Source organism: Dasypus novemcinctus, unplaced genomic scaffold (assembly GCF_030445035.2).
Source record: "Dasypus novemcinctus isolate mDasNov1 unplaced genomic scaffold, mDasNov1.1.hap2 scaffold_174, whole genome shotgun sequence".
In the NCBI taxonomy this organism is placed as follows: Eukaryota; Metazoa; Chordata; class Mammalia; order Cingulata; family Dasypodidae; genus Dasypus; species Dasypus novemcinctus.
In genome coordinates, this window is record NW_026688162.1 from 273,639 (window position 1) to 299,303 (window position 25,665).

A 25,665-nucleotide genomic window follows, 5' to 3' on the forward strand; every position below is an offset into this window, starting at 1 on the left:
GGTCTGGCTTCTCTCTGGGCTCAGGGTCCCTCCTTCCAGGCTCTGGCTTCTCTCTGGGCTCAGGGTCCCTCCTTCCAGGGTCCAGCTTCTCTCTGGGCTCAGGGTCCCTCCTTCCAGGGTCCGGCTTCTCTCTGGGCTCAGGGTCCCTCCTTCCAGGATCCGGCTTCTCTCTGGGCTCAGGGTCCCCCCTTCCAGGGTCCGGCTTCTCTCTGGGCTCAGGGTCCCTCCTTCCAGGGTCCAGCTTCTCTCTGGGCTCAGGGTCCCCCCTTCCAGGGTCTGGCTTCTCTCTGGCCTCAGGGTCCCTCCTTCCAGGGTCTGGCTTCTCTCTCCTCTGGGAGCTGACTTCCCAGGGCTCCAGCTTAAGGCTTCAGCATCAAACTCCAACCTCAGAAACCCCCACTCTGTCCTTTGCCTTGTATCTGGGAGCCCCCGCCCACAAGGGGCGGGGACGCAACACCCCATGACGTGGCCCAATTAAAGCCCTGATCGTAATCGTGCCCAGGTTCAGACCAGTTTACAAACATCATCCAGTGACTACTTTTGGAATTATAACTATGTCAAACTGCTCTCACCGCCATCTCATTAGACGACGGTGGCAGTCTGATGGCATCGACGGGTTCCCAAAGAGGGATGGGTGATGTCTGTGAACTGCTCTCTGGGCATGGTGACCCTTCCGTTGTGTTAGATTGAAAGGTTTTATGTTCACTTGATTATGCTGAGATTAGGATTGAGTCCCTGACCCCTTGGTGGGCCAGATAAACAGACCCTCGCTCAAGGAGGACCCTGGAGGAGAACAGAGAGGAACAGAGACAGCGCCGTAGAGGTGGAAGAGGAGAGAACTCGACGCTGGGGCCCCGGGGAGCCTGAGCCCTTCGCCTGAGCGTTGGAGAGGCCAGAGCCCTGAGCAGCCGAGAAGGCCCGGAAAGAAACGAGCCCCGCAGCCCGCAGCTGAGCTCGGAAGAGCCTTCGCAGGAAGAGGCAGGCTGGACCCGCGCAGACGTCGCCCGCCATCTCGCTTCGACACGTGGCCACGGAGATGTTTGTCCACGCGTGGGTGGAAAGCGAGGGGACGGCCTTGCCGTCCCGTCACCTGTCCCTTCACGGAGACACAGCCGCCTCCTTCTATGCAGCGAGGACGCAGGGGTCCCCGGGCCCCTGCTGCTCGTCCCCAAACCTCTGCCCCGCCCCCTTTCTTCAAGTAATGCAGGGACCTTATAGCCCTATTCTAAGAGGCCAGGTTCAAGGCCACCCAGAGAGGCTTAGGACATCGTGCTGGGCGGTGGTTGCCTGGTGAAACCTTGAGGGAGTGGACTGGCCAAAGGGGCGCTGACGCAAAGTGCCATAGTCTGTTGGCTTTTATAAAGGGTATTTATTCGGGGTAGAGGCGCACAGTTATCAGACCCTAGAGTCCAGCTCAAGGTACCACGGGAGGTACCACCTCACCCCAAGTCGGCTGCCGCATCTTGACGCAAGATGGCGGGTGACGTTGGCCTGGTCTCTCCTTCCTTCTTTCCCTGAAGGCGCCGTGGGCCGGCGTCGTCCCATCTCAGCCGTCGGCTGGCAGAGGCCGCATTTCTTTCCGGGCCTTCTCAGCCACTCAGCCGCCGGCTATCGGGGGGCATGGCTCAGCTCTCCCCGGGGTCCCCGGATCCAACGTGACAGCGTTCTCGACGCTTCCGTGGGCTTTCTCGAGCGAGTGTCCGTGGAGCCCACCGGGGAGGCGGGGACTCAACCCTGCGCCTGGCCCCACTGACGGGATCGAATCAAAGCCCTCATCTCTTAGCAGGTAAACGGCAAACCTTTGGATTTCATACAGTCAAGGGGTCACGCCCAGAGGAAGAGACCAGTTTACTAAGAACGTTTTTCTCATTTTGGGAGATTCGAAAATAATATCCAACTGCCGCAGGGAGTAACTGATGTTCTCTTAGAAATCTGGGGTTTTAGAGAGGACTTCTCCTATGAACGACAGCCCCCTCGTACGGATCCTCCCCCCACCTTTCATTAAGGAGGTACCGGGGTTTGACCCCAGGACCTCGGATGTGGGAAGCAGGTGCTCAACCACTGAGCCGCACCCACGCTCCCCCAACCCCTTTTATGAGAGGCCTTTTTTGTTTTAAGATTGATTTATTCCCCCCCCCCCCGTGCTGCTTGCGCTTGGTGTCTGCTCTTTGCGTCCACTTGCTGTGCATTCTTCTGTATCTGCTCTTATTGTCTGTTTAGGAGGCACCGCGAACCGATCCCGAGAACTTCTGATGTGGGAGAGTGGCGCTCAGTCGCTTGAGCCGCCCCAGCTCCCTGGTTTGTTGTGTCTCATTGCCTTTCCCTCTACACTTCTTTTTTGTTGCGTCCTCTTGTTGGGTCAGCTCTCCACACGGGCCAGCTCGCCCTCACCAGGAGGCCCCGGGAACGAAACCCGGGACCTCCCGTAGAGTAGACGGGAGCCAGATCGCTTGAGCCTCTTCTGTGAGAGGCCTTTTAAGTCAGGTTTTGCAAAACGTGCACTTGCTACTTTTTTGAGTATTCAGGCATTACATGCTGGCTAAAGAAAACAGGTAAACTGGAAAAAAGAAGGTGCCACATAAGCACGGATGGGAATTGTCACTGTCACCGGCCTGTTAACTTTTGGCTGATCGTCTGCTCCTCTGCCTAGAGAGCCGCTTGCTCGGCTCTGTCTTCATCGGCCTCCGTTAGCAGCGTTCAACCAGGCCTGGTACCTCAGGGACATCAGTAAATGGCAAACCTCACCCGGCAGAAATAGCCCCGAATTCCCAGTCTGTGTGGCACGGGCGAGTTATCCAGCCGCTCCGTGCCTCCAAGCCCTTGTCAGTAAAAAAGGGACTTAAGCCATCATGCCATGGCATTCCCAGGCAGGGCAACGGAATTCATTGCCACAAGGCCGTAGAGGAAGCACTCGATAAAGTGGGGTGGCAGTCGCGGCGGCGTTCGGGCCACCTGCAAAACGGGATCGCTTTTGGGCGGAAGAGCGTGCGAGGGAGACGCCTGCGGCCCGGCGGTGGGCTGTCGACGGCGCTGGACGAAAGCCAACATCTATCTTTATCAGCCTCTGCAGCTGAGGTCCAGGAGGCGAGGACGCAACCAGATCAAGGTCTCCTGCACGGAGGCCTCCAGAAAGTTTCCCCAGGCCACAACGTCAACCAATGGGCAAATGATGCCAGCAGAGACGTCATGCACACAAAAAGATGACACAAGTGGCCAATGAGCACACAAAACGACGGGCACCGTCACTAGCTCTCAGGGAAACACCCATCATGTTCAAGACCAACCACCAAGATGGCTAGATTCAGAAAGACATGTGACGGAAGCGGACGTGGCTCAACGGATAGAGCGTCCACCTACCATATAGGAGGTCCAGGGTTCAAACCCCAGGCCTTCTGGCCTGCGTGGTGAGCTGGCCCATGCACAGTGCTGATGCGCGCAAGGAGTGCTGTGCCACGCAGGGGTGTCCCCCACGTAGGGGAGCCCCATGCGCAAGGAGTGTGCCCCGTAAGGAGAGCCGCCCAGCGTGAAAGAAAGCGCAGCCTGCCCAGGAATGGCGCCGCACACACGGAGAGCTGACACAGCAAGATGACGCAACAAAAAGAGACACAGATTCCCAGTGCGGCCAAGAATGAAAGCAGACACAGAAGAACACACAGCAAATGGACACGAGAGAGCAGACAATGGAGGCGGGGGGAGGGGGGTGGAAGGGGAGAGTAATAAAATAAAACAAATCTTTAAAAAAAAAAAGATGACAGTGTGACTAAGAGCGCTCATACACCACTCAGGGGAAGGTAAAAGGGTGCAGCTATTGCTTTAGAAAACAGACTGGCAGTTCCCCAACAATTTAAACCTGGGGTTACCCAAGGACCAGGCAATTCCACCCCTAGGTACCTGACTGGCAATTCCACCCCTAGCTACCTGCCCTCCAATTCCATTTCTAGCTACCTGCCCTCCAGTTCCACTCCTAGCTACCTGCCCAGCAATTCCACCCCTAGCTACCTGCCTAGCAATTCCACTCCTGGGTACCTGCCCTCCAATTCCACCCCTAGCTACCTGCCCTCCAATTCCATTTCTAGGTAACTGCCATCCAGTTCCACTCCTAGCTACTTGCCCAGCAATTCCACCCCTAGCTACCTCCCAGCAATTCCACTCCTAGCTACTTGCCCAGCAATTCCACCCCTGGGTACCTGCTCTCCAATTCCACCCCTAGCTACCTGCCCAGCAATTCCACCCCAGGGTACCTGCCCTCCTATTCCGCCCCTAGCTACCTCCCAGCAATTCCACCCCTAGCTACCTGCCCAGCAACATGCCCAGCAATTCTGCCCCTAGCTACCTGCCCAGCAATTCCACTCCTGGGTACCTGCTCTCCAATTCCACCCCTAGCTACCTCCCAGCAATGCCGCCCCTAGCTACCTGCCCAGCAACGTGCCCAGCAATTCTGCCCCTAGCTACCTGCCCAGCAACTCCACTCCTGGGTACCTGCCCTCCTATTCCACCCCTAGCTACCTCCCAGCAATGCCGCCCCTAGCTACCTCCCAGCAATGCCGCCCCTAGCTACCTGCCCAGCAATGCCACCCCTAGCTACCTCCCAGCAATGCCGCCCCTAGCTACCTCCCAGCAATGCCACCCCTAGCTACCTCCCAGCAATGCCGCCCCTAGCTACCTGCCCAGCAATTCCACTCCTGGGTACCTGCCCTCCTATTCCACCCCTAGCTACCTCCCAGCAATTCCGCCCCTAGCTACCTGCCCAGCAATTCCACCCCTAGCTACCTCCCAGCAATTCCACCCCTAGCTACCTGCCCAGCAATGCCACTCCCAGCTACCTGCCCAGCAATTCCACCCCTAGCTACCTGCCCAGCAATGCCACCCCTAGCTACCTGCCCAGCAATGCCACCCCTAGCTACCTGCCCAGCGATTCTGCCCCTAGCTACCTGCCCAGCAATTCCACTCCTGGGTACCTGCCCTCCTATTCCACCCTTAGCTACCTCCCAGCAATTCCACCCTGAGGTACCTGCCCAGCAATTCCACCCCTAGCTACCTGCCCAGCAATGCCACCCCTAGCTACCTGCCCAGCAATGCCACCCCTAGCTACCTGCCCAGCGATTCTGCCCCTAGCTACCTGCCCAGCAATTCCACTCCTGGGTACCTGCCCTCCTATTCCACCCTTAGCTACCTCCCAGCAATTCCACCCTGAGGTACCTGCCCAGCAATGCCACCCCTAGCTACCTGCCCAGCAATGCCACCCCTAGCTACCTGCCCAGCAATGCCACCCCTAGCTACCTGCCCAGCAATTCCACTCCTGGGTACCTGCCCTCCTATTCCACCCCTAGCTACCTCCCAGCAATTCCACCCTGAGGTACCTGCCCAGCAATGCCACCCCTAGCTACCTCCCAGCAATTCCACCCTGAGGTATCTGCCCAGCAATGCCGCCCCTAGCTACCTGCCCAGCAATGCCGCCCCTAGCTACCTCCCAGCAATGCCGCCCCTAGCTTCCTGCCCAGCAATTCCACCCCTAGCTACCTCCCAGCAATGCCGCCCCTAGCTACCTGCCCAGCAATGCCACCCCTAGCTACCTGCCCAGCAATGCCACCCCTAGCTACCTGCCCAGCAATGCCACCCCTAGCTACCTGCCCAGCAATGCCGCCCCTAGCTACCTGCCCAGCAATTCCACTCCTGAGTACCTGCCCTCCTATTCCACCCCTAGCTACCTCCCAGCAATTCCACCCTGAGGTACCTGCCCAGCAATGCCACCCCTAGCTACCTCCCAGCAATTCCACCCTGAGGTACCTGCCCAGCAATGCCGCCCCTAGCTACCTGCCCAGCAATGCCGCCCCTAGCTACCTCCCAGCAATGCCGCCCCTAGCTTCCTGCCCAGCAATTCCACCCCTAGCTACCTCCCAGCAATGCCGCCCCTAGCTACCTGCCCAGCAATGCCGCCCCTAGCTACCTGCCCAGCAATGCCGCCCCTAGCTACCTCCCAGCAATGCCACCCCTAGCTACCTGCCCAGCAATGCCGCCCCTAGCTACCTGCCCAGCAATGCCGCCCCTAGCTACCTGCCCAGCAATTCTGCCCCTAGCTTCCTGCCCAGCAATGCCCCCCCGAGGTACCTGCCTGAGATAAATGACAAGTTAGGCCCACCCAAAGGTCCGCACACAAGCGCTCCCAACGGCAACTGTTCCTAAAACTCGAGGAGTGGAAACAGCTCACGTGTAAAATCCACTGGTGAACGGACGCCACGCTGTGGCACCCAGACGAGAGACTATCATTCAGGAATCAAAATGAGGAGACGCCACAGCGGGCACGAATCTCCAGCGCATCAGGCCAGGCTGCCAAAGACCGCGTATTGGCCGATTCCACCACCGCGAAACGCCCAGGACAAGGAAACCCGCGTGACAAGAGCGAGTCCGCGGTGGCCAGGCGCTGGGGGCAGGAGGGGGACCCCCGGGGAGGATGGACGGCAAAGGGGCAGGAGGGGGTCCCCCCGGGAGCGATGGACGGCAAAGGGGCAGGAGGGGGTCCCCCCGGGGGGATGGACCGCAGAGGGGCAGGAGGGGGTCCCCGGGGGGATGGACGGCAAAGGGGCAGGAGGGGGTCCCCCGGGGGGATGGACGGCAAAGGGGCAGGAGGGGGTCCCCCGGGGGGATGGACCGCAGAGGGGCAGGAGGGGGTCCCCCGGGGGGGATGGACGGCAAAGGGGCAGGAGGGGGTCCCCCGGGGGGATGGACCGCAGAGGGGCAGGAGGGGGGTCCCCCGGGGGGGATGGACGGCAAAGGGGCAGGAGGGGGTCCCCCGGGGGGATGGACAGCAGAGGGGCAGGAGGGGGTCCCCCGGGGGGATGGACGGCAGAGGGGCAGGAGGGGGTCCCCCGGGGGGATGGACGGCAAAGGGGCAGGAGGGGGTCCCCCGGGGGGATGGACGGCAAAGGGGCAGGAGGGGGTCCCCCCGGGGAGATGGACGGCAAAGGGGCAGGAGGGGGTCCCCCGGGGGGATGGACGGCAGAGGGGCAGGAGGGGGTCCCCCGGGGGGATGGACGGCAAAGGGGCAGGAGGGGGTCCCCCGGGGGATGGACGGCAAAGGGGCAGGAGGGGTCCGGGGGCGATGGACGGCAAAGGGGCAGGAGGGGGTCCCCCCGGGGGAGATGGATGGCAAAGGGGCAGGAGGGGTCCGGGGGCGATGGACGGCAAAGGGGCAGGAGGGGGTCCCCCCGGGGGAGATGGATGGCAAAGGGGCAGGAGGGGGTCCCCCGGGGGGATGGACCGCAGAGGGGCAGGAGGGGGTCCCCCCGGGGGGGATGGACAGCAGAGGGGCAGGAGGGGGTCCCCCCAGGGGGATGGACCGCAGAGGGGCAGGAGGGGGTCCCCCGGGGGGATGGACAGCAGAGGGGCAGGAGGGGGTCCCCCCAGGGGGATGGACCGCAGAGGGGCAGGAGGGGGTCCCCCCGGGGAGATGGACGGCAAAGGGGCAGGTGGGGGTCCCCCGGGGGGATGGACCGCAGAGGGGCAGGAGGGGGTCCCCCGGGGGAGATGGACGGCAAAGGGGCAGGAGGGGGTCCCCCGGGGGGATGGACCACAGAGGGGCAGGAGGGGTTCCCCCGGGGGGATGGACGGCAAAGGGGCAGGAGGGGGTCCCCCGGGGGGATGGACGGCAAAGGGGCAGGAGGGGGTCCCCCCGGGGGGAAGGACCGCAGAGGGGCAGGAGAGGGTCCCCCTGGGGGATGGACGGCAAAGGGGCAGGAGAGGGTCCCCCGGGGGAGATGGACCGCAGAGGGGCAGGAGGGGGTCCCCCCAGGGGGAAGGACCGCAGAGGGGCAGGAGAGGGTCCCCCGGGGGAAGGACCGCAGAGGGGCAGGAGAGGGTCCCCCGGGGGAGATGGACGGCAGAGGGGCAGGAGGGGGTCCCCCGGGGGGATGGACGGCAGAGGGGCAGGAGGGGGTCCCCCGGGGGGATGGACGGCAAAGGGGCAGGAGGGGGTCCCCCGGGGGGATGGACGGCAAAGGGGCAGGAGGGGGTCCCCCCGGGGAGATGGACGGCAAAGGGGCAGGAGGGGGTCCCCCGGGGGGATGGACGGCAGAGGGGCAGGAGGGGGTCCCCCGGGGGGATGGACCGCAGAGGGGCAGGAGGGGGTCCCCCGGGGGAGATGGACGGCAAAGGGGCAGGAGGGGGGTCCCCCCGGGGGGGATGGACAGCAGAGGGGCAGGAGGGGGTCCCCGGGGGGATGGACGGCAAAGGGGCAGGAGGGGGTCCCCCGGGGGGATGGACGGCAAAGGGGCAGGAGGGGGTCCCCCGGGGGGATGGACGGCAAAGGGGCAGGAGGGGGTCCCCCGGGGGGATGGACGGCAGAGGGGCAGGAGGGGGTCCCCCGGGGGGATGGACGGCAAAGGGGCAGGAGGGGGTCCCCCGGGGGGATGGACGGCAGAGGGGCAGGAGGGGGTCCCCCGGGGGGATGGACGGCAAAGGGGCAGGAGGGGGTCCCCCGGGGGGATGGACGGCAAAGGGGCAGGAGGGGGTCCCCCGGGGGGATGGACGGCAAAGGGGCAGGAGGGGGTCCCCCGGGGGGATGGACGGCAGAGGGGCAGGAGGGGGTCCCCCGGGGGGATGGACGGCAAAGGGGCAGGAGGGGGTCCCCCGGGGGGATGGACGGCAAAGGGGCAAGAGGGGGTCCCCCGGGGTGACGTGGATCCTCCAAAGCTGGGGCGAGGGTCCCCCACTCCGCGGAGGGCCCAAAAGCCGCTCCTTGAAACGGGCGAACTGTGCGGTACGTGCATCACCCCTCAATCAAGGCGGTGGAAATCAAGCCCCCCGAACTCCGAGCATCCCGGCGCCCCCCGCGCCACCTCAAGCGCCGGCGCCCCCCAGCCTCGGACCTCGCTCGCAGGCGGGCCCCGGCCCGGGAAACCGAGGCCCGGGACGCCCGCCCGCCCGGCGCGGCCCCCGCGCGCGCCCCCGGGAGCCCGCCCGCCGGCCCCGCACACCTGCGCCCGCGCCGTCCCTCCATGGTGGTCGCGGCCCGGCGCGGAGGCCGGAGGGCCCCGTTGCCCCGGGCAACAGCGCCCCACGGCGGGGCCGCGACTACAGCTCCCGGCGCGCACCGCGCGGCGGGGTCATAATCGCGGGGCGTCATGGGAGCGGTAGTTCCGGGGGCGGAGCCAATGGCGCCGCAGGTCACAATCGCGGGGCGTGACGGGAGTTGTAGTTTCGCCGCGGGGGCCTCCGGGAGCGGCAGGGGGCGGTTGCGAGGGCAGCCGGCGCGCTCATGGCCGCGTCCCGCGTCCCGCTCTGGGCGGTGTGCGTGCTGCGGGTGGCCCTGGCCACCGTCTACTTCCAGGAGGAGTTCCTGGACGGAGGTGACACGGGCGACGGCCGCCGGGGAGGCGGCGCGAGGACCCCCTCCACCCCCGCTGCCCACCCCGGGCCGGCCATCGCGGGGGGTCTCGGAGCCTCGAGGCCTCGAGGGGAGCCCCCTCCCCGGCCCCTGGGCCTGGGCGAGCCCCCCTGACCCGTGTCGCCTCCCCGGCCCCTGGGCCCCGGGCGAGCCCCCCCGACCCGTGTCGCCTCCCCGGCCCCTGGGCCCGGGCGAGCCCCCCTGACCGGTGTCGCCTCCCCGGGCCCGGGCGAGCCCCCCTGACCGGACCGGTGTCGCCTCCCCGGCCGGGGCGAGCCCCTCCCCCCCCCCCACCTGTGTCGCCTCCCCGGCCCCTGGGCCCGGGCGAGCCCCCGGGCGAGCCCCCCTGACCGGTGTCGCCTCCCCGGCCCCTGGGCCGGGGCGAGCCCTCCTGACCGGTGTCGCCTCCCCGGCCCCTGGGCCCGGGCGAGCCCCCCTGACCCGTGTCACCTCCCCGTCCCCCCCCCCGCAGAGCGCTGGAGGAACCGCTGGGTACAATCCACCAATGACTCCAAGTTTGGGCATTTTAGACTGTCTTCGGGGACATTTTACGGGCATAAAGAGAAGGACAAAGGTTAGTGGAGAAACCACGAGAAGCTCGAGCTCCAAGCCCACCCCCGGACCCCAGCCCAGGGTGGCGCCGGCCAGGGTTTCCCTCCCCTCTCCCATTTCTCTCTCTGCTGGCCCGAGAGCATCCTGGGGCTCAGGGGCCGTTCCTCAGAATTTGGGGACCGCCCCACCCCCCTCCCGGGCCCTGCGGAGACCGGAGGATGTTTTTATTTCCCACGTTATAAAAGAAACCCTGCGGCCACACACGCTCTTTGCGTGTACCCCGTGATGAGTGTCTACACCTCCGGTAGAACCGGGTCGAGCTGCTTCCTTGTGGCTAAGGAGCACCTGTCTTCCAACTTCTCATTTCTGATCATTTCCATCCCCAGTTGGCAGATTGCAAGCCTGCCTGCTGCCTGTTTTTTGGTCCAGCCAGCTGAAGATAGTTTTATGGGTTTTTTTTACTTTTTATTTTTTGTAGATACATAGATCACAAAAAAATATTCCATTAAAAAATATAAGAGGTCCCCATATACCCCCACACCCCACCCCACTCCTCCCCCGTCAACAACCTCCTTCATCGTGGTGGCACATTCATTGCATTTGGTGAATACATCTTGGAGCACTGCTGCACTGCCTGGATTATAGTTTACCTTGTAGTTCACACTCTCCCCGTCTACTCAGTGGGTTGTGGCAGGATATAGAATGTCCAGCATCTGTCCCTGCAGTATATCATTTAGGACAACTCCAAGTCCCAAAAATGACCCCACCTCACATATCTTCTTCCCTCTCCCTGCCCTCAGCAACTACCGTGACCACTGTTTCCATATCGATGCTACAGTTTCTTCCATTACTAGTCACAATAGTTCTATAGTAGAATACCAGTCAGTCCACTCTACTTCATATTTTATTCCTCCACTGAGAAAAGTTTTACTTTTTTTTTTCACAATCGGAGGGAAAGAATGGTATTTTGTGATTCATAAAAACTGGAACAGGGGAGCAGATGTGGCTCAACTGGTTGAGCACCTGCTTCCCATGACCGGGTCCTGGATTCGATCCTTGGTACCTCCTAAAGACAAAACAAAAAAAAACCACCAGCTTCTCATTGGGGAACGGAGGTGGCTCAGTGGTTGAGCACCTGCTTCCCGTGTACAAGGTCCTGCATTCAGTCCCCGGTACCTCCTAAAAACTAGGAGAAGTTCAGTGAAAGACGTAAAACGTCAGCCTCCGTAAAGTTTTATAGGCACACAGCCACGTCCGTTCTTTTACGTATCGTCTGGCTGCTTTTCTTATTACGGAGGCCAAGTCCAAGAGATGCCCCAGAAAGTCTAAAGTGCTGCTCCGGCCCTTGCAGAGAACGCCTGCCAGCCCCTGATTTAGATGACAAGTTTTCCCCTTCACTTTCCGCTCACCCTCGGCTGCGGCCCTGTGCCTCCCATCCGGCAGCCTCTAGCTGTGGATTGTGCAGGCTTTGTTTTGTACGCTACACATTGACCCGAGGAGCCGGTAAAACTTCCGGCTCCGTGGCAAAAATGGAGTGAAAACAGGAGAGACCTTGTGAAAGGAGAGGTTTCTGTCCGGTCTGCTGCGAGGCGTTCTGGGTTTTGTTTTTTCCCTTTCTAACCCTTCCTTGAATTTGGAAGCCTGAGGACCTGAGGCTTTCGTCCACTCGTTCGGCACAAGTCTCCTGCGATCAGAAGCAGGCAAGGTCCTGGGATAGCTGCTCAAAACGACCCCTTCCCTGGTCTCTCCTGGGACCGTGACTTTGAAGTCATGATTTCAAAGTCGAGTGGAACTGGGGGGGGGGGGGGGGGCGGTGAGCGAGAATCAGGCAGGAGGAGGCTGGGAGCCGGCTGACCTCCGGGATGGCCTGGAGGAGGGGATCTGGGGCAGGCGGGGGCTTCGGCTCCCCTTAGAAAGACGCCTGGTACTGGGCAGGCAGCCCCGAGTTCAGGTTTGGACAAACCGAGGCCCAACGCCAAGCTGGCGTCTGCTGGCGCCCAGGCCTGGGGGGCCGGGCCGGGGGAGCCCCTCCAGCTTACGGTTTGTCTGCCAAACCCTGCTACAAGAACAGGATCTGGAGCAGTGCCCGGCGGCCCCCAGGAAGGCGCCGGGGTACGGAAGGGACGGCCCGCGCTCCGGAAGCACACGGGCCGGTCCGCGGGGACTGGCTTGCGGCTGAGGGGTCCCGGGGGCTCCCCGGGCGCAGCAGGCTCCTAAACAGCCCCTCAGCCGCCCCGCCGCGCACGTCCTCCGCGGCTCTTCCGTCTCTTTTCGGAGAATGAGAATCAAGAGAGAGAAACGGAAGGTTCCATCGTGATTTTGGCAGCGCAGGTGCAACACAAGCCTCCAGGCTGGGAGAAGGAGCGCAGGCAAACGTAACCCCGCTGGTCGCTAACTGGAGGCCAGAGTCGAAGCGTCTCGTCGCTTCACGGGGGGGGGGGGGGGACATGTGGAAGTTCCTCGGGCGCAGAGAGCCCGCCGGGGGGGTCCGAGAGCCCGCCGGGGGGGCCGGTGGCGGGACTCGCGGCAGCCCCCCCCCCCGTGCTTCTGGCTTGCAGGACTGCAGACCACGCAGAACGGCCGCTTTTACGCCATCTCCGCCCGCTTCCAGCCGTTCAGCAACAAGGGCAAGACGCTGGTGCTGCAGTACACGGTGAAGCACGAGCAGAAGATGGACTGCGGCGGGGGCTACGTGAAGGTGTTCCCCGCCGACCTGGACCAGAGGAACCTGAGCGGCAAGTCCCCCTACTACATCATGTTCGGTGAGCCCGCGCCCCTGGCCTTGGCCCCCAGCCCGGCTCGGCTAGCGCTCGGCTCCGCCGGGCAGCAGCGCGTCTGCTTAACGCCCCCCCTTTTTTTTTTTTAAATTTATTTCTTTCCTCCCCCGCCCCAGTTGTCTGTTCTCTGTGTCTACTTGCTGCGTCTTCTTTGTCCGCTTCTGTTGTTGTCAATCTGTGTTCCTCTTTGTTGCGTCATCTTGCTGTGTTAGCTCTCCGTGTGTGCGGCGCCATTCCTGGGCAGGCTGCACTTTCTTTCGTGCTGGGCGGCTCTCCTTACGGGGTGCACTCCTTGTGCGTGGGGCTCCCCTACGCGGGGACACCCCTGCGTGGCAAGGCTCTCCTTGCGCGCATCAGCACTGCACATGGGCCAGCTGCACAGGGGGCAAGGAGGCCCGGGGTTTGAACCGTGGACCTCCCATGTGGTAGGTGGACGCCCTAACCACTGGGCCAAGTCCGCTTCCCTGCTTAAAGCTTTTTAACGCTGGTAAATCTAATTACTGTCACAAAAAGGCCACTGTACGTTCTCGCGTGCCCGTGAAAAAGCTGTTCCGTCCCGCCTTGGCGCACTCCCAGATATACCGAGTCTGTCGGGAGTTGTCGAACCAGGGCCCATGGGCCAGACGCAGCCCGCCGCCGCATACTGTCGGCCGGCTCGCACGCCACGCTGGCCTTTTACGTTCTGAAGCGGTTGGGGGGACCCCAAAAGAAGGCTCGCGTTTCACGACACCTGAAAATGGTATGAAGTTCACAGCTCCGCGTCCCCGCGTGACGCAGCGTCAGCCTGCAGCGGCTGGCCCATGCCGGCCCTCGTCGCAGCCGCAACCGTTGGGCCCTGCAGAGCCGAGAGCATTTATCTGGCCCTTTTCAGAAAATGCCAGATCTCCTGACTGTGCCAAAATTTACCTCCCTGGGCCCCGGGAAACAGGCGTCCCCAAAGAGCACGGAGCCAGGAAATACCTCGAGGAAGAGATTCCTAGCTGTCCCCCGTGACGTGGACCCGGGGCTGGCCTTCCAGAGTCTCTCCTCCCCCGGCACGGAAGGCCTCCTCCCAGCAGCCCTCCGTGCTCCGCATCTGGCTGGGGCGGCCGGGGAGGTGCCCTGAGGTCCAGGGAGCCCCGGCTCAGGAGGTCGTTCAGACACGGAACAGCCCCGGTGGCGCGCGCGCCGGCGTGTCCCCGAGCGAGGGGACCTCGGCGGGAGCACGCGAGCCCGGCCCGGAGGAAATGCCGTGCGTTTACCCTTGAGTGTAAAACCGGGAAAGGAAGACGTTTGTATTTCCACCAAACCAGAAGTCACCCTGCCTCGGTGGTGGTGAAGGGCGGCGGTCTCTTACCACCGCCTGGCCGAGGGATGGGAGTGTATCTCAATAAAACCGCTCCTCCGTCACGCGGTCACTGCGCAAGAGGAGCCAGAAAGCGCCGCCGTGTACAGCACGGGAAACAGATGGAGAGGTGGCGCGTTTTCTTCTCTGTCTGCTTTTTGTTTAACTATTAAAATAGTGAAAACGCTCTAATAATGATTGAAGCGACCAACGCGCAACTACGTGACTATAGCAAATACATCGATTGTACATGTTGGATGAACTGTATACTTTGTTAATAAAAATTGTTTTAAAAACCCAGATGGCAAAGCCAGCCAGCCAGAAATTCCCTGTTCAATTAAACATGATATTTCATAGGTATTCGGTGAATGAAACGATGAAACAACCTCCACCAAAAAAACTGTTTGCAAATAAATGTAGCCTCACGTCGGTACACCTGAATTGAGAAGCGGCAAGTTAGGAGTACAACAATTTTAAAAAAGGTCATGCTAAAATTCTGGTGTTACTTTTAACTCAAGGTCAGGTTCGTCTGGTTCGCCCCCCAGTCTGTCACCGTGAGCCTGGCTCCCTGGAAGGCCTCAGCTCTCGCCTTGGGGAGGAGAGGGGTTCGCGGAGGGGTGGGGGCTGGAGGCGCAGGCGGGCAGGCACGTACCTGGGCACCTGCCCCGCTCGGCAAATAAGGAAACCGAGGCACAGAGCTGACGCGCCTTGCCCAGCGTCCACGCAGCCCGCCCCCAGAGCCCAGCCGCCGACGGCGCCTCCCCGTCCCCTCTGAGACGGCTTTTGATCGCCGCTGCCCGAGGATCTCCAGATTCCCCCGTCGGCTCCGGGGCTGCGCAGGGGCTTCAGAGCAGAGAGGAGAAGCCGACCCCCCTTGCAGGAAAAGTGGACGCGCGCGACTCGGCCCCGGGAAGGTAGACCTTCCGTCGCGGAGCTCCTGTTCTCAAGAATCGAGTGGGAGCGCTTTCCGGTGGTGACAGCAGTGTGTCCCTCGAGAACCCACCCGGGACACGCGCCCGGCGTCCTCCGCTGGCCCTCGAGAACGCTCTCGCAGCTCAGCGCAGCCTGAGGCACCCACCGAGGGGCCATCGCCCCTCTCAGGTGGGGCCACCGTGGCTGCCGGGAGGAAAGCACAGCTGGTGCCCGGGGTCCCCGCGAGGTTGGCCCGGCAGGCCCCGGAGCTGGGCTAGCGTTTCGGCGTCCCGAGTGGGACAGCGTGACGGGACGCCGAGGGAGCACCGCGGCCGGTGCAGCTGCGAGGGTCTCCCGTCAGCACCCACGGGCCGGCGGGCTTTCTGGGTGCCTGCCGTAAACCCGGCCCCGCAGGGCCAGAACGACCGCAGCTCCTGCCTCCCCGCCGGGAGCAGAGCGTCGCCGAGGTCCCAGGGTCTCCGTGGCTGAAATGCAGCCCTGCACGTGCCCGTTAAACCTGCCACCCTCGAGGGGAACGCGTTCTAGCTGTTACCCATCATCACGTGCGCACCGCAACCTCTCTCTGCTTACGATTCAGGGTCGTGGAGAAAATGGGTGTAGGCGGCGGACGTGGCCCAGTGGTTAGAGCATCCGTCTACCACACGGGAAGTCCACGGTTCAAGCCCCGGGCCTCCTTGACCCGTGTGGAGCTGGCCCATGCGCAGTGCTGATGCGCGCAAGGAGTGCCCTGCCACGCAGGGGTGTCCCCCGCGTAGGGGAGCCCCACGTGCAAGGAGTGCGCCCCACAAGGAGAGCTGCGCAGCGCGAAAGGAAGTGCAGCCTGCCCAGGAGTGGTGCTGCACACATGGAGAGCTGACACAGCAAGATGACGCAACAAAAAGAAACACAGATTCCCGTGCCGCTGACAACGACAGAAGCGGACAAAGAAGACGCAGCAAATAGAGAGCAGACAACTGGGGTGGGGGGTGGGGAAGGGGAGAGAAATCAATAAATCTTTGAGAAAAAAAAAGAGAAAATAGAAAATGGGTGTATACGTCCGTACGTACTTGTGTACGCGAGAACACACGTGCATATACACGTGGGAATATGGATACGCTGTGTGCAACGACACTTGTTTTAGAGCATAGCGATAATAACGCAACAAGCCGCCAAGCTGGCGTTTCCCCCACGTTAGCCCACCTCGTCGGCAGCATCGCTCTGGCAAGTCGAGCTTAACACCCCCCGCTTGGTGGATGAGGAAACTGAGGCACGGGGAGGCGGAGGAGCGGCCAGCCGGCTCGGCGAGCGGGCACCGGGCCCACGGCCTCCCCCCACCAGCTCACGGCAGCCCTGGGAGCCGGGCAGCGGGCCACCCCCTCTCCGCTCTCACGCTGCTTTAGCTGGGGGTCCGGGGGGGTCCCCGAGAAGGGACCCGGCCTGTGGGGGCGCCGCCCTCTGTTGCCGCGCCGTGACCCCCACAGCCGGCGGCTCCTCGGCCCCCGGAGCGCCCCGCGGCGCCACGAGTGCTCGTCGCGGGGCGCCATCGGGCGGCGGGGAGTGGCGGCGTCCAGCGACGCGGTTCGCGAGGAGATTGAGGGCGGCGAACGTTTCTCCTGTAGGCCCCGATATCTGCGGATTCGATGTCAAGAAAGTCCACGTCATCCTGTATTTCAAGCACCAGTATCACTCCAACAAGAAACCCATCAGGTGCAAGGTAAACGCCGCCGTCGCCAAACCGGGGGTCACGGGGCGTCCCGGCCGACGACGCCACCGAGCCCGGGAGGGTCCTGCGCAGCCCCCTGCCCCCCGGAGGTGCCTGCCGGCCTCGTGTCCCCCCTCCTTGCACCATTTAACTTGTAAGTTTCACCCCATCAGGGGGAAACGCTCGATTGTGCGTTCCGATGTCCCACACTGCCACCAGTGTCCCCCCCATCGTTAACAGGGCATTCAGGCTGGAAAAACTCTAGAAAACCTAAGCCGCCTTCCAAGTTCCAGAACCTTCCGGAAGGGGAGCAGCTCCGAAACGATTACCTTCCTTCCCGCCTTCTCCCCCGCGGAGCCCCGAAAAGAACGTTTTCTCCCTCGGGGGCCACGTCAGGCTGGGGGGACCCCAGGGGACGTCGGGGCGGCTGGCGGCGGCAGTCCAGGGCCTCTCGACAGGCAGCTCGGGTGGGCTCTCCGGGGAGCCCCCGAGGAGTGAGGCTTGCCCATCCTTGGGTGGGCTCGGGGCCCCCCAGCCTCCGACGGCACCCCGAGGCGCCCCCTGCACCTTGGCAGAAGGCCCTGCAGTGTCTCAAGATTGTCCACTGTGCGGCGGGGACGACGGGGCGAGGGCGGGCTTGGCTCCGGCCTGTGACAACGGCGACGTGACAGGTGGCGGTGACGCCCCGGCCAGCGCTGCCCCTGATGTCTGCCCTGCCCGGCTCTTTGCCACCAGGCCCGCGTGCTCTCCCTTCCTCGCTGCGGGGCCCAAGAGCGCGTCTTCACAGCTGCTGGCTCAGGGCGCCCCGGGGTGGGGGGCAGAGGGGAGAGGGCACTCTGCAGGCCGGGGCTGCCGGCCGGGGGGCAGGAGCGCGTGCCCGGGCCCCGCTGGGCCCCACGGGGCTGCACCCGCTGCCCGAGGACTGCCAGGCCTTGCTGCAGCTTTCCCGGCCTCGGTTTCTCCATCAGGAGCCCGGCTGCCGTCGCGGGGCTCTGGAACGTTCCGCGGCAGAGCCTGCCCTGCAGGCGTCCGCGGAGGGCTGGCGTGTTAGGACGCCTGGGGCGCGGGCAGGGGGCGAGGGCACGGAGGCGGTGGCGTTGCCGGGCCACGACGCACAGGCGAGGCTGAGCACGGGGACGAGGAGGGACAGGGCGCGGCCCCTGCCACTGTCCCTCAGGGCAACAGGGTGAGGACGTGCTGAGACCCCGCTGGCGTCCAGGAGAGGCAGCCCGGCTCGCGGGCCGGGGGCCAGAGCCGCTGGCGGCTGCGCAGAAACGAGGGGTGCCACCCGGCAGGAGGCTCCGGCCCGAGGCCGGCGGGCAGGGGAGCGTTGGCGAAGCCGTCGGGGCCACAGACTGCCACCCCGCCACCCCGCCACCCCGCCACCGCGCCACCACCTTTCAGGGTATTTACTGCCTGCTCAGCTGGGGCCTAGCCCAGCGCCGGAAGGTTCCTCCTGCTGCCGAGACCCGGGCTCGTCAGGGGTGGCCTCCCGCTGGCGTCCTTTAGGTGACAGAATGGCCAGCTGTCGTTTCCCGCAGCTCTTCGTAAATCTGAGCGCAGCGAGGGCTGCGCCAGGCCGTTGCCCGCGCGTTTCGGACACCGGAGCCGTGGACGCGGCCCAAGGGGGTCCGCCCCCCGGGAGGAGGCCGTCCGTTGAGCGGCGCTCTCCCCGCAGGACCCCCTTCCTCCAGCCCCGCAGCCTGGGTTCCTCGGCCCCGTCGCCTGGCGTTTGTGACGAGGCTCCGGCCGCCAGCGTCAGCGCCCGCGTCGCCGTGACGCCTCCGGCGTCTCACCGCCGGCCTGTCCTCCCCCCGCACCGCGCAGGTGGATGGCTTCACACACCAGTACACGCTGATCCTGCGGCCGGACCTCACCTACGTGGTCAAGATCGACGGGCAGGCCATCGAGGCGGGCAGCGTCGAGTACGACTGGCAGGTGACCTCGCTGAAGACGGAGCAGGCGTCGGCCAAGCCGCAGGACCGGGCGAGAGCCGGCAAGGCTAAGGTGGGATTTCCCCCGAGCGGCTAAGGGACGCCGCGAGGGTGCGACCGTGGACGTGGCGGGGCGGCGGTGACGGCACCCAGGTCGTTTTGTTGCTTATAAGAGCCTTCAAGGGCCCCTCCCCAAAGCACAGGCACGGGCGCATCTCAGTGTGCCACGGAAGGGTTTGTTTTTATTTAAAGATTTATTTTATTTATTTCTCTCCCCTTCCCCCCCCATTGTCAGCTCTCTGTGTCCATTGCTGTGTGTTCTTCTGTGTCCGCTCGCATTCTCAGGGGCACTGAGAATCTGTGCCTCTTTGTTGCGTCATCTTGCTGCATCAGTTCTCTGTGTGCGCGGCGCCACTCCAGGGCGGGCTGCACTTTTTTCGTGCCGGATGGCTCTCCTTATGGGGCGCACTCCTTGCGCGTGGGGCTCCCCTACGCGGGGGACACCCCTGCGTGGCAGGGCACTCCTTGCGCGCATCAGCACTGCGCATGGGCCAACTCCACACGGGCCAGGGAGGCCCGGGGTTTGAACCCTGGACCTCCCATGTGGTAGGCGGACGCTCTATCCGTTGAGCCACATCTGCTTCCCGTAGCTGCTTTTCTCAGCTCCCGGCAGCCCCCGGGTGACTCTTGGGGCTCTGCCTGCTTGTCTGCCCCCTCTCGGGCCCGGGGACGGCTTTTCTGTCCTGAGCAACAGGAAATCGGTGGCCCCTGCCTCGCCGTCGCTTGCTTAACTGAGCTGATAGCCCTGCCGCCCCCGTACCCCGAGACCACACCCCCCGCCTCAAACCCCAAGCGTGGTCCTTCCCTCCCCGCGCCCCCAGGACTGGGAGAAGCCCTTCCTGGACGCCAGCGCCCGCAAGCCCAGCGACTGGACCGGCGAGCTGCCCGGCGACTGGCCGGCGCCCATGCCGCAGAAGCCGCCCTACCAGGTGAGCCGCGCGGGCCCCTGCCCCTCCTGGGCCCCCCCGGCCGCCCCTCTGCCGCCCCGTCACCCGGCCCCCCGCCCCCATCTGGCTTGTCGCAGGACGGCCTGCAGCCGGAGGGCATTGGCCGCGACGTGTGGCTGCACGAGACGCTGGGCAGCGCCGGCTACCTGCCCACCTTCGACCTCTCCGAGTTCGAGAACATCGGCGCCATCGGGCTGGAGCTCTGGCAGGTCGGGCGCCCCTCCCGCGCCACCCTCCCCTGGGGAGCGCCCGCGACGCGCCAGGCCCGGGCCACCCCCCCCCACCACGGGGGGCAGCCGCCGTCACACCGGAGCCACCCCTGTGTCCACCCGCAGGTGAGGTCGGGGACCATCTTCGACAACTTCCTGATCACCGACGACGAGGAGTACGCCGAGAGTTTCGGCAAGGCCACCTGGGGCCAGACCAAGGTACGGCGTCGCGCACGCACGCACGGGGCGATTTTTCGCCGGTTTTTACAACCGAAGCCCGACGCGCGGGACGGAGCGCTCGGAGGGTTTTGGCTCCGAATCCTCCTGCCGGGTCAGGGCCCAGAGCGCGGCCAACTCTCCAGAAGGCGGCTTCCCCACGGCCCCTGCATCAGTGGCCCGCTCCCAACCCGGGGGTGATGGGATCTGTCCGTGACGTTGGCACAGACGCGACCCCCGGCCAGCTCCGCCCTGGGGCCCAGCCCCCCTGGCCCAGCGCTGGGAGGTGCGCTCGGGGCGCCGCACACAGCAGCCGTCCACCCCTGCCGCGGGAACGTACCGGAACGTGTTCGATCCTCGTGCTGGCGGCCCAGCTCCAGGTGGCTTCTGTGTGCCCGAGGCCGAGCCGGCGTCTGTCTCGCGTGTCCTCGGGCCCTCGTTTCCGAGGCCCGACGGCGAGGCAGATTCCGGGGCAGGTGTCCCGCTCCCCTTCCCTCCTGCAGCGGATGAGTCCGTGTCGGCCGGGCCTCTGGCAGCCGTGTCGATCGAGGCGTGATGCCCAAGCGGTGAACCGGGCCCTTTAGAGCAGTAGAGACCTACACGCGTTGGCAAACGCACACCGCCGAAAACCCAGACGCAGGCTGCGCCAACTCCCGAAAGTGTCCCCGTGCCCGCGTGGCCACCCCGGCCACCATGTGCCCGCGGAGTCGGCCGTTCCCAGAAGGCCGCGCCCTTGGGGTCGCGCTGTGCACGGCCACCCGGGCCGGCTCCGGTCGAGCGGCTGGCCTTCGGGGCCCACCTCCCCGCCCCCCGGCCCGACGCCCGAGCGCGCCTGCCCAGTCCCCTTGCCGGCGTCGGGCCGAGCGTGCGGCTCCGCGGCTCGGCCGACCCCCAAGGGGTGGACGCTGTCCCGGGGCGGGGGGACGAGGGCAGACCCTCTCCTGCCCCGAGCCGTGCCCGGCGAGCTGCAGCCCACGCGGCCCCTGCCTCTCCAGGACCCGGAAAGGGAGATGGACGCCGTGCAGGCCAAGGAGGACATCCGGAAAGCCCAAGAGGAGGACGAGGAGGAGCTGATGGCCGGAAGGCTCGGCGGGCACGAGAGCTATTTGAACAGATTTCACAAAAGGGACGAGCTGTAGCCTCGCTCCGGGTGCACATAAAGACAACTGGTAAACCCTTGTCTGCAGCCGCGTCTGCTTTCAGAAGCGCACACGCCCGCCCGTGCTTTGTCCCGTTTTCTTGGAGAAACGCCCCTCGGCAGGGCCGGTCCCATTGCCCCCACACGACCCCCGGGCCCCGGGCCGCCGCCCTTCCTCGCGGGTCAGCGCGCCGCACGCCCGGGGCGGAACCCCGTGGCGCCTCCTGAGCCCCCAGAAGGCCTTTCTCAGGCGAGGGTTGTCGAAACTCGTCCTGCAGCAGGACGGCCGGGCTCTTCTCTTCCCGCTGTGAGTCGCTCGTCATGGACGCGGCTGCCCCACGGAAGTCCTCACCCGGCCCCGGGGACGGCAGGAGGGGTCGCGGCCTCCGTTATACGTCGGTTGTTTCAGAAAACCTGGGCGTCGTGGACGCCTTTTAAAAATCAATCGTATCGATACGCATTAACAAAGCAGAAATGCATCCAAAGCGTACCGTTGATGGTATCTGGCATAATCACAGAGTTGTTCCTGGTTCAATCCCGGGTTTCGGCACCAAAAAATATTTTTTTAAAAATCACAGAGTTGTGCATTCATCACTTCTGTCATTGTTAGAGCATTGTCGTTATTTCAATAAGAATAATGAATAAAAAACCAACAAGCTCTACTCCTCAACAGTCACCTCGCAGTCTACTTCCCCTGCCATACATAGCTGGGATTCTGTTTCGTCTAATTTATTTGTATGTATATTTTGTGTAGATGGAGTCAATATGTAGTTGCTTTTGTCTAGTTTATTTTACTTCATATATATATATATATATAATTTAAATTCTTAAGGGAAGATTATTCATCTATTACTATATGCTACTGTCCATGCTTTGCTTTGGTTGTATTTTTGCCTGATATTAACGTAACATTAATATACATTGGTTCAGTTTCAAAGAAAAACAGTCTTATATATGCAATATTTCCCACATTCATATTCACATGAGGTTTCACTTATGTTATACAGTTTTGTTACGTATTTTAGCGCCCCTTCTAGGAACACACGTGACCTTAGACTTTCCCTTTTAACCACTGCCATACCGCTGTAGTAGCTCTGCTCGTTAACGACCGCAACGATGTGCTCTCACCATTTCTAGTCATTTCCAAAGATTTACAAACAACCTTTTTTTACCAGTTCTGCACACAGTAACCCTCAGTTTCCCATTCTCTACCCTCCTTCTCTTTTCTGGTGACCTATATTGTAATTATTAATTCCGTGACCTTCCACGGTATATTTAGTTGATAACAGGGCGATCACACTGTGTTCGGCCTTTTGTGCCTGGCTTGCCTCATGCCACGTAATGCCTTCCAGGTTCATCCACGTTGTCATGTGCTTCAGAATTTCATTTTATCCTTACAGCGGCGCAATCCGTCATGCATACACACCACCACGTCGATCTGTTCCTTGGTTGAGGGACACCTGGTTGTTTACAGCTTCTGGCAATCATGACTCACACTGCGATGGACATGGGTGGACAGATTCCTCTTCGTGTCGCTGCTCTTAGTTCTTCTGGGTATATACCAAGCCATGGTATTGCCAGGTCTCATGGCAAGGCTATATTTCAACTTCCTTAGGAACTGCCAAACAGTCCTGGCGGACACTTATTATTTTCAATTAAAGCATTTTTAAATTTTAGAATGAAAGAGGACCCCTACCTCACTCCCTACACAAGAATCCACTCAAAATGGATCAAAGACCTAAATAGAAAAGCCAGGACCATAAAAGCCCTAGATGAAAATACAGGGGGCCGCCTCCAAGATCTTGTGGTGGGCGGTGGTTTCTTGGGCCCTACACCCAGAGCATGAGCAACTGAAGGAAAAATAGATAAACAGGATCTCCTCGAAATTAAACCTTTTTTGCACCTCGAAGGACTTTGCCAAAAGGGTGAAAAGGCAGTTGTCTCAGGGGAAGAAAATATTTGGCAACCACATATCCGATAAGGGTCTGATATCCATGATATATAAAGATGCTATAACTCAACAATAAATAGACAAATGGCCTGATTTTAAAAATGCACGAAAGACTCAGACATTTGTCCAAAGAAGAAATACGAATGGTGGGAAAAAAAAAAACACAAAAAAGTGTTTCAAGTCCTTAGTGATTAGGGAAATGCAAATCAAAGCTACAATGAGAGATCATTTCCTGCCTTTAGACTGGCCACTGTTAAAAAGTCATAAAACTGCAAGTGTTGGAGAAGCCGTGGGGAGATGGGAACGCTTACTCGCTGTTGGCGGGAATGCAGAGCGGTACAGCCGCTGGGGGGAGCTGTTCGGCAGTTCTGAAAGAAAATGTTCCATTTTTCTTTGAAAGTGTTTTGCCTTAACACTGAACAAGTGTATGTTCCTGTTACGTGATGACAGGATATTAACATTAGACCCCAAAATTTATGCTCAGTGAAAGAAATGGGACACAAGGGACTCCATATTGTATGATTCCACTTATATAGAATGAAAAGAAAAAGAAAGAAAATGAAACTATAAATGGTGAGCAGATGTAGCTCAGTGGTTGAGCGCCTGCTTCCCATGTACGAGGTCCTAGGTTTACTCCCCGTTTACCTCCTTAAAAAAATATAAAGATGAGATTAGATTAATGGTTAAGTAGGGCTGGAAAAGGGTAGAGGGATTGAGAGCCCTTCTTTTTGGAGTAATGAATTCTAAAATTTTTTGTGGTAATGAATTTTGTTCTAAAATTTTTGCGTTATACTAAAAGCCGTTGATTGTACACTTTGAATAGATTGGTATGTGAAGATATCTCAATAAAGCTGCTTTAAAGTAAATAAATAAGAATAGCCATAAATAACTATGTACAGCAGGAGAAGCAGAGAGGGACTGAGAGGTGAGGAGTTTTTGTTCTTTATTATTTTTATTGAAGTAATCAAAATTCTCTAGTAACAAGTGAGGTGACAAAGGCACGACTGTGATTAAACCAAATGCCCCTGACGGTACACTTGGGATAGTCTGTATGCTTTATTAATACATATCAATAAATTTGATTTAACAACAACAACAAAGAAAAGCTTACAAAACGGATGAAGTTGGTATTGATGACTGACAAGAAAACACAAAATATCTGGAGAATTATTCCAAGGCCACATGGAAGCAAATACGTGCAACCCACAGATCCACGGGAGTTTCCTTGCCCGGTGAAATCCAGGCAAAAGGGTCTTAACTGTCCCACTTCTGGGTAAGTCCAAGCCTCTCCCAATATTTCACATTCCAAGAGCATAAAATGGTTGTATTTTTTTTTTTTCTTCAAATCATTACTTTGGTTTGGTTTGGTTTGAGGAGGCACCGGGCGTCGAACCCGGGACCTCGTTCATGGGAGGCAGGCGCTCAACCACCGAGCTGCCTCCGCTCCCCTCAATCCCTCCTTTTAACTGGCTTGCCATTCCCATCTCTGAGTGGCAAATCAGGTACATCCCGTAAGAGATCAATTTTAGGTAGTGAAAACCTGGTCCGCCATAGTTAGCAGCAGTATCGTAATATTCTCGCATCGATGTCAAAAAAGGTACTATAGCAGAGCTCAGGTGCACTAATACAGGGTAGGGGTTTTTTTCCTTTGCGACGAAGGAAAATGTCCCAGGGTTTACTGGAGTGATGACGACCCAACGGTGTGACGAAAGCGAGAGGCACTGAGTGTGCACTTTGGCCAGAATGTACGAGGCGTGGGACTGCGTAACACAGCCACGTGGCGGGAGAGGGGCGGCGCATCACAGCTCACGTGGGAACGTGTCCTCCCGTGAACTAGAACGACATACGCTACTAATACACAGCGTTAATAACAGGGAGGTATGGAGTTAGTATAGCAAGCGTCTGCCACGGGCCGCAGGCAGCCGTGCTAGCCGGACGATGCTCTTTCATAACCTGTAACAAACATTCCCCAAAACGCAGGGCGCTGGTGGAGGGCGGACGCGTGGGAATTCTACCCTGTATGCACGATTGTTTTCTAAACTCACCGCTTCACTGAAAAAAAGAAAACAAGTGTTTTTTTTTTAAAGATTTATTTATTTCTCTCCCTTTCCCCCCTGTTGTCTGCTCTCTGGGTCCGTTCGCTGTGTCTTCTTCTGTGTCCGCTCGCATTCTTGTCACGCGGCTCCGGGAAACTGTCACTTTTTTGGGGGCGTCATCTCGTGGCGTCAGCTCCATGTGTGCGGCGCCACTCCTGGGCAGGCTGCGCTTTTTTCGCGCTGGGCGGCTCTCCTTGCGGGGCGCACTCCTTGCGCGTGGGGCTCCCCTACGCGGGGGACACCCCTGCGTGGCAGGGCACTCCTTGCGCGCATCGGCTCTGCGCATGGGCCAGCTCGTCACATGGTCCAGGAGGCCCTGGGTTTGAACCCTGGCCCCTCCATATGGTAGGCGGGTGCTCTATCACTTGAGCCACAGCCGCTTCCCAGTATTGTTCATCGTGATAAAACGTACATAACGTAAAAATCGTCCTGACCATTTTGAGCGGACAGTTCTTTGATTTAGGT

The 25,665-nt window shown here is 61.1% G+C and overlaps 2 protein-coding genes across 3 annotated transcripts in view; one reads left to right on the plus strand and one right to left on the minus strand.

The window, feature by feature from the left end:
* The window catches only part of CUNH19orf44 (chromosome unknown C19orf44 homolog), a 22,498-nt gene extending 13,439 nt beyond the window's left edge, over positions 1-9,059 (minus strand). For both annotated transcript variants that reach the window (XM_058292638.2, XM_058292637.2), the window contains exon 1: positions 8,973-9,059. In XM_058292638.2, coding sequence (XP_058148621.1) covers positions 8,973-8,995 — 23 coding nt within the window. In that variant the 5' untranslated portion in view covers positions 8,996-9,059. The remainder of the gene's footprint in view (positions 1-8,972) is intronic.
* A 147-nt stretch (positions 9,060-9,206) lies between these two features.
* CALR3 (calreticulin 3) lies at positions 9,207-21,194 on the plus strand. Its single transcript, XM_058292640.2, has 9 exons — positions 9,207-9,344; positions 9,855-9,956; positions 12,493-12,696; positions 16,567-16,661; positions 18,477-18,656; positions 19,465-19,572; positions 19,668-19,799; positions 19,926-20,018; positions 21,011-21,194. Exons 1-9 carry the CDS (start codon positions 9,254-9,256, stop codon positions 21,152-21,154), a joined length of 1,149 nt encoding a protein of 382 aa, XP_058148623.1. The 5' UTR covers positions 9,207-9,253; the 3' UTR covers positions 21,155-21,194.
* The last annotated feature ends 4,471 nt before the right edge of the window (positions 21,195-25,665 follow it).